Source organism: Herpailurus yagouaroundi, unplaced genomic scaffold, assembly GCF_014898765.1.
Source record: "Herpailurus yagouaroundi ecotype Mexico unplaced genomic scaffold, PumYag 185, whole genome shotgun sequence".
In the NCBI taxonomy this organism is placed as follows: domain Eukaryota; kingdom Metazoa; phylum Chordata; class Mammalia; order Carnivora; family Felidae; genus Herpailurus; species Herpailurus yagouaroundi.
Window position 1 is genome coordinate 23,275,429 of NW_024412416.1, and position 8,638 is coordinate 23,284,066.

The following is an 8,638-nucleotide window of genomic DNA, read 5'->3' on the forward strand; positions in this document are numbered from 1 at the left end:
AGACAAAGAGAAAATATACATAAAGGACTTTAGCACAATGCCCCATTTTTAAGTGCCCACAAAAGTCAGCTAATTTTAATAAAATGTAGAAAATGTAAGAAAGGAACTGTAAATATCAACCCTTGTTTCTATGTGATGTGATTATGAACATTTTTGCTGTTTTTACACTTTTCTGTCTTTGTCAGTTTTGAGATGAACATGTAAGTTACATTTTTAAAAAACTTCACACATTTATGAGTAGCGATAGAGCAGTGATTTTCCCACCCTATTAGTTGAAATTACCATATTTGTACAGTTGGTACAATGTCTCATTCCCAATCCATACTACAGTACTAAAAAGATAGAGTACACTTTTCCAAAAATGATTGTATCACAAGAATCTTTAATGTTTACTTTAAAGTTTACTCATGGTGGGGTTGTATTTGTGTTTAGTAAACTGTGCCAAGTGCCCACATTGAGGTCGTTTCAGTTCACATCACTGCACTCCACATGGATGTTTACTGTGCCCAGCGAGGTCATAAAGAGGGGGGCCTTGACTCTCCTCTTGGTTAGGCCAGCTTTACTGGTGAGTTCTTCCAAACTCTCCAGAAGTAGTCTACCTAATACACATCATCCGTTCAATATAAAAGAATAAGATGGAAAATTTCTCAATGTATTTCATAAGTTTAGCACGTCTCTGGTACAAAAATTCAAGAAAGGTAGCACAAAAGCGAAAGCACCAACCGAGCTTACTTATAAACAAACATGCATAAATCCTGCACACTATCTAATAGTACTGAACTGAATACAACATTGCATTAAAAAGTATAAAAGCACTGTACTGAAAACTTAAAGTTACACGTGAAATACTGCACTGTAAATCCTGAATACTCTATTGTCCCACCCCCACCCCTCCACCGCCCTGGTGAGGGTCAGAAACCATTAATCTGCCTCCAGACCTTGCTAGTCCTCGGAGACACTGCTGCGGGGGCAGTGGGCAGTGGGATCAGCCTCCCGCAGAGCTCTGGCCTCCTCCAGAGCCTCTCTGTATCGGGAAGGCCAGGCCTGGGGGTCTTTCTTAAAGACCCTGGCCAGGAACTCCATGATTTGCATCTTGGTGATTTCCCGGCTGGCACGGGAACCCCAGAAGAACTCGTACTCAGGTGGCTCAACGTGGGGTACGCGCTGGTATTTCAGGTAATTCTGTTGGACGAACTCCTCGGTGATGAGCTTTCTCACATCTCCAAAGGTGGAGTGCTTCTTCCAGGGCCGTAGCCCCAGGATGCGCAGCACGTTCCAGACGGCACTCTCTCTTGCACCGCGACCCTTCACATAGATGAGGCTCAGGATCATCAGCAGGAGGCCTGTCATAGGCATACGGTTGCTCAGCGCCACCCTGTCCAGCTCTTCCGGCTCAAGCGCTTTGACAAGCGAAAACTCCATCGTGTGCAGGCTAGTCAGCCTCAGGTGTAGCCCGAACACTCGTGCGAGGATGAGGCTGGTGCGTCTGAGAATGCTTCTGCACCATTTCTTGTAACTGCCGATGACATCCTTCACCATGTCTGGGAACCAGATGATCATTCTCTTCTGATCCTTGACCAACACGTACCACATGAGCTCGTGCGCCTTCTGCACCAGCTGGGCCGGGGCTGGCGGCGCTGGGCCAGGCTGGGCCGCTGGGGCTTGGTGGGCGCGGCCTTCCTCCGCAGCCTGCTGCAGGGCCTTCGGGTCTCCCTCCTCGCTTGGGGCCTGGGGCGGAGGCGAAGGCAGCGGGGCTTCGATCGGGCCTAGAGGAGGGCTCTCTGGCGCTGCGAGGGTCGCGGCCTGAGACGCGGGCTGGGAGGGCCCCCCGGGGACCCCAGGACTGATGTGCACCTCGGAGTTGGAAGCCTGGGGTGCAGAGTCAGGGTCACACACATCCTTACTTTGTTCGGACATAACGGCTCCCTCTGACAAGGGCAGGGCCTTTGCGTCCAGGAGCTCTTCGAGACTGCGCTCCCTCCGCGGACTCCTGGAGAGGAAGTGCGCGTTGCTGCGCGCGGCGCCTTCCGCAGCAGCCGGGCGGGGCGGGGCGGCGGCGGGACCCGCCACTGCGCTTGCGCGTCCGCAGGCTGAAGGCTTGACCGCAGCAGGGGGGTGGGGCAGGCTGGGAGCCCGACGGGGCGGTTGTGACTTGAGGTCCCACAGAAGTAGTGGGGAGCACCCTGAAATGGGGCAGCAGTGACCCGCAGTTGTCCCCTTTGAGCTGAGGAGGTGGTGGGAAGGAGGGGGGGGGGGAGATGCAAGAGCACTGGAGAAGGAGCGCTAGAAAGTTTAAGAGCATAGATGGTAAGTTAAGTTTCTAAGATAAGTTTCTTCAGTTTCTTGGGAAATGTTTAATTGGGTGTATGCAGAATCACGGTAGATATAAAAGTCCCAGAGAAAGTTCTAGGCTGGTGTGTAAACTTGAGTTTTGTGACAATGAGTGTGAGACTTTAAACCAAGGGAAAGATCGGGATTGCCCAACAAAAAATGTAAACTGAGAAGAGGTTGGCACAGATTCTAATCCTGAGAAATACCGATAAAAATTGGTGGAGTCTCTGCTACACGGGGAGGTTATAAAATGAGAAATGCAGAATTTAGTCAATCCATGTGCAAACAGAACTTTCTTGGATATGATAAACGAATGACATTGCTAGTGTTTTCATGGTCATTGATTTTGGTTTTCTTTTACTTCCCTCGGTTCACTTTGATTTCCTTTAATTTTTCCATTAAGAACCCATCACACAAAGATTGTCATATTTATTAGAACAACCTTTTTTCCCTATCTGTCCAGGACCCTTCCTTCCCTAATGACAAAACTTCTTCTTGTCATGGGATCCCACCCCTACCCTCTCTCAGAAACTGGCTGGTCCTATTTGGAAGCCGCACCCAAATCGCTTCCAACTCTTTTTTTTTTTTTTCACATGGGTCCCCTAAAATCATAACTGGCAATATCTCTCATGACCAAAGAGATGCTACATATTTATGGTCGTGTGTGTGTGTGTGTGTGTGTGTGTGTTGTTTTGTGCTGGGTTTTTTTTTGTTGTTGTTGTTTGTTTTGTTTGTGTTTTTTTTTTTTTAATTTCAGAGAACAGATCCACACTGAGCAAAAATGAAGTTAACACTCCCAGGGAAGCAACTATGAAGAAAGAGGTGGGTGTAAAAGCCTCTGAATCCAGGGTTCCTAAGGCTGATAAGGATCCCTGGTCTGAGCCAATGTGGTCCTTCAGCTCTTCCTGGGCTTCCTCAAGGGAACAGCTTCTTCAATATGTGCTGTCTTGAGTCTGTTATTTAAGCATATTTAAAGTATTGTCTTGACATTTCCAGAGTCTTCTTTGTATTTACTTGTATCAACTTTCTCATTTCACACTTTATTTATTTTTTTTCACAAGAAGATTGGCTTGGAATTGTTTTCATATTATTTTTCTATCTTTGGATTTTCATGCTTGCTTCACCTTTGGCAGGACAATGCCTCCAGTAGATCTCCTTAACCTTTCATTTCACAGGGGTAATTCCTACAGATCGTTCAGATATGCCTTAGTTGGACTTTTTCCTATTTATCATTTTCTTTTTATTTAATATATGTATTTCTATTTTTTAATACATCTTACAGAGTTGTGTCAGTTATATTTGTTGTTTTATTATTTAAAAATAGCTATTGAATCAATTTACTGCCCTTATTCATCTTAAAACAATCCTCATTTTATCTCCATTAGTTTTCTCTTTTTTTTCTTAAATTTGGATTTTTTTGCGGGTTAACTATTTGGGTTAACTAGTTCATTTAAGGTATTTAAAAAAATTAAGCTTATATATTTATTTTGAGAGAATGAGAGAGAGTGTGAACATGGGAGGGACAGAGAGAGAGAGGGAAAGAGAGTATCCCAAGCAGGCTCCTTGCTGTCAGTGCAAAGCCCAACTAGGGGCTTGAATGCACAAACCATGAGATCATGAACTGACCCAAAATCAAAAGTTGGACGCTTAACTGACTGGGCCACCCAGGCATGCCTAGGGTATTTTTAATAATGAAAATGTTGGAGTATATTATTTAAATCTTAGCTCAGCTTTGGATATGAGCCATAAGTTTTGCCATTGTGAGGTTATGAAAATTACATCCTCATATTTCATCTTTCTAGATTTAATAGATTCATGAAGTTAAATTGCAAGTTTGGGCACAAAATTATAAATCTATAAAACACTTACATATAAAAAGTATGAAAGCAATTTTAAAAACAATTATAAAAATATATGAGCTCCTGCAGTATATCCTGCTTCAGTAGGATATCAGAGTTCCGACCAAAGAGTTTGCTTGGGTTTCAGTTGCTGCCTGAACTGGAATGGGCCTCATTCTGGTGAAGGTGCCCATGGCGAACAATGGTCACCCACCTCTACCACAGCTCACTTCACACCCTACTTCTGACAGGAGGGTTGTTTAATACTGTACCAGTGCCTGTGTATTATGACCTCTGTGAAGGAGGATGCTCAGAGGGTTTAAAGAATCAAAACTGATACTCAAGCTTGAAACCATGTACAGGGTAGACCCCTAGTGCTGTTCACTCTTAAATCCCAAATGTTAACATTGTCTTTCCAGAAAATAGTATGCTGAAGAGACTCAATTTCCTATCAAGAAGAAACTTCAATGGGGGAGGGTAAGAAAAAATAAAGCTTGGGGTAGCCTTTAAGTAGAAAAAGTATACCTGCACATGTGTCATGGAAGGAGTCAGTAGCTTGATAGGTACCTAATAAGGTGCCTACCCATAAACCAAACATGCATATCTTCAGAATGATAAGAAAAAGGAACGATGACACAATAGAAAAGATGAGGAAGTGAATATGTATGGGACATCCACAATTTCCTTAATTTAAGGGTCAAGATTTGGAGCTGTAACTCCAGTGATGCTCTGAGAACGTTGAGGATAACTTAGGCTTGCTGGGTATCTCCAGGGTCAGACCTATTTGATATGGGCAATGAGTTCTTTCAGGCCTACATTTTGGAAGCAAAATCCTGACCTTCAAAATATCTGCTCAAATAAATCAATGAATGGCTACTCTTTAAATCAAGATTCTGTAAGTAGAAGTTCCATGGATGTATGAAGTATATGGAGAAAATTATAACATATTCTGGTACAGATACTTTTGCTGGTGGGATAGTTCCGACTCTGTAATGTGGAACACATTACACAGCTGTGGAATAGGCTGTTCTTGGCAGACTCTGGAGTAGGAGGAGAAGCCTGTCCTGGCACTTGTTTCCATAGTGAACAGAGGAAGGGGGGTCATTCCAGAGCTTCCAGTGGACAGCACGCATGCTCACAGTGAAGAGGCCCAGAGGCCCCAAATGAAATGTGAATCCTTCTGGCTCTTTCCTGTCAACATAGGCAGCAACTTCCACCTTGGAGCCCCCATTTGGGCCCCAAATGCCTTGCAGGCCAAGGAATTGAAACAGAGAACTCACATTAATGTGTTCAGCAAATATTGAGCAATGACTATCATGTGCCTGAAAGATTTGCATTTTAGAAAAGTAGCTCAGTCTGAGGGGGAAACAATTGGACTATTTGGCAGGTTGGCCCCTTTGTGTTAGAAAATAGTAAGTGAGGACAGGAAGTGCTGCTTTCCACAGTTGGGAAGGGGGAAGGGAACACAACCCTGGTTTCTCATCTTCTCTAGTCTCCCAAGGGTGACACTGCACATGCCTGTCCAACTGAGGCCCAAGAACACTCATTGAACGGGAGACCTTCTAGTCCTTCCCAGACCCACAATACAGCCTGCCAACTCTCAGGGACTAACCAGGTTAGGATTATCTTTTAGGAAGATCAACTGGAATCAGAGTTAAGACTTGAGTTGGAGGTAGGTAGACAGGGAGAGACAGACAAACCAATTAGGGGACCTTTTGGGGGACTCCTCTTGACAAAGGATGATGGCTTGAATTTCATCTTCATTCTGCAACTATTAAAGTCTACATTTCAGGCATTGTACCTGGGGTTATAATGAGAAGGAGAGATGTGATCTCTGCGATCTGTACTGAATGGAAATGGTGGAGAAAAAAGATCATAAACAAACAAAAATTGATAAATAAATTATTATTATGCATAATGATATGGCATAACATACTGCGAAGAGCCACAATGTTGTCACAGAGGATGTGACAGAGGAACAGAGGAAACTTTTGTTCATTAAGGATGCCAAGGAAGACATAAATAATAAGAAAATGTAAGAGAGACTATGAATATCAGGTATGGTCAGGATTCTGTCTTGGGGGATGTCTGAGATGGAGCACTGCCTTGTGGCTAGGATATGGGGGCACCACCTCCTGAAACTATCTGTAGATAACTACCTGAGGGAAGAAAGTAGACATGACAAGCAGATATCTGGATATATAGGTCTCATAAAAGAGGCCTGGGCTAAAAAGATAAGTTTGGAAGATAGAGATGGTAATAACATCACCCTGAGAGAATGTCTAGAGCAAGGCTCTTCAAAGAGAACCATCTATCATAAGGACAGGACAATTTTTCATTATGTGAAATTATGTGATAATCTTTCATTATACATACACAAAGGTTCATACCTCTGTCCCCTTCACACATGTATAAATGACTTCCAGACATGGGAGCAACAAAAATAAAGTGTAAGAAAAGAAAAAAATGCACACCTTCCCTGTACACTGCCAAAAGCCCTTTTATGGGCAGTACAGTTTTCTAGTTGAGAACCGCTGAAAATGACAAGCAGGGAGGAGTGAAGAAAGACAGATCCAACCAGCAGGCCCAGGTCATATAAGCCTCTTTCCAAGCTATCATATGACTTTCCTCACGGGATCTATTTCTAGGACATATTAAAATAGATTATTTCATGTTCAACAATTATCTTGAAGATAAATCCTATTCAGTCAGACCCTGGGTTCAAGTTTGTGGTGTTTAATTCTTTTACATGTTGCTGAACTTAATCTGCTGATACTTTGTTGAGGATTCTTATGTATGTGTTCATCAGGGATATTTGTCTGTCAGTTTTTTGTACTGTGTTTATCTGGTTTTGATATTGGGACATTAGAGTCTTATAAAATTATTTGGAGACTATTCCTTACTCTTCTATTTTATGAAAGAACATGTGTAGAACTGGTTTTATTTCTTTTTTAAATGTTTGGTAGATTTTTATTATTGTGAAACCATCAGTACCTAGAGATTTATTTTTCAGATGGTCTGTAACTACACATTCAATGTATTTAATTTGTTGTATGTCTATCAGATTTTTTTTTTTCAGTTTGATGAGTTTTGGTACTTTGTAGTTCAAAGTTGGTTCATTTCATCTAAGTTGTCAATTTTATGTGTGTAGTGGTGTTTGTATTATTTCCTGTTACCTTTTTTCATGTTTATTTATTTTTGAGAGAGAGAATGAGAGAAAGAGAGAGCAGGGAGGGGCAGAGAGAGAGGGAGACAGGATCTGAAGCAGGCTCCACACTGAGAACAGGGAGCCCAGTGTGGGATTTGAATTCACAAACCATGAGATCATGACCTGAGCTGAAGTTGGATGCTTAACTGACTGAGCCACCCAGGTGCCCCCTCCTATTATCCTTTTAATGATCCACTTATCTACTAAGTCCACTGTTGGCTTCCTCACCTATACTGATAACACACACACACACACACACACACACACACACACACACACAGACGCCACAGCTATTCTTCCAGAGACCCTTTGGTCTTCAATGTACACAAGGGACCCTGGGGAAAGCCAATAACTCTCTGTCAGCATCTTGTCAAATATTTTGAAAATGTCTCTTTCACCAACTGTTGCCTAAAAGTTAAGGTTTCCTGTGGTCCTGCTGGTCATGTTTTATGTTGCTTTCTCTTCTCACCCTATGTCCTCTGTGAAAAAACACCATCTACCAGAGCTTGAAGCTGGCATCTATACACTGATGAGTCCCAAATTTATTCCTTTAGTCTAAAATGTCTCTGCTATGGTCTAGAACTGGATATCCAAATGCTTAAAGGACATTTTAACATCATGACTTTGATCTTTAAATTCAGTTTTCTGCATGTTCAGTTGTCTGTAGATCCTGTCTACTCAGGATCCCCAGGAAAAAAAAATAAATGCCATTGATCGGTTCTTCTTTATCTCTTGTATCCAATTAATCACACAGTTCTTGCCTTCTAAATGCCAACATTATACATCTCTCAACATGACACTCTTCTTTTCCACTGTTCTTTCTCACCTGGATTACTGCCATGGATTTCTAATGCATCTTCTCACTTATGTATTTATTCACTACAGTTTATTCTCCACACTGAAACCAGTACATTTTCTGAAATTAAAATCTTCCCCCATTTCAGTTTCCTTGTGCTACTGAAACAAATTACTACAAACTTGGTGCCTTAAAAGAATTGGGGCGCCTGGGTGGCGCAGTCGGTTGGGCGTCCGACTTCAGCCAGGTCACGATCTCGCGGTCCGGGAGTTCGAGCCCCGCGTCGGGCTCTGGGCTGATGGCTCAGAGCCTGGAGCCTGTTTCCGATTCTGTGTCTCCCTCTCTCTCTGCCCCTCCCCCGTTCATGCTCTGTCTCTCTCTGTCCCAAAAATAAATAAACGTTGAAAAAAAATTAAAAAAAAAAAAAAAGAATAGAAGTTTATTCTTTTGTGGCACCTGAAATCT

General features: G+C 42.8%; 1 protein-coding gene across 1 annotated transcript; it reads right to left on the minus strand.

Moving 5' to 3' along the window:
* Positions 1-362: 362 nt before the first annotated feature.
* NDN (necdin, MAGE family member) lies at positions 363-2,028 on the minus strand. Its single transcript, XM_040493867.1, has one exon. It carries the CDS (start codon positions 1,915-1,917, stop codon positions 943-945), a length of 975 nt encoding a protein of 324 aa, XP_040349801.1. The 5' UTR covers positions 1,918-2,028; the 3' UTR covers positions 363-942.
* Between the last annotated feature and the right edge of the window lie 6,610 nt (positions 2,029-8,638).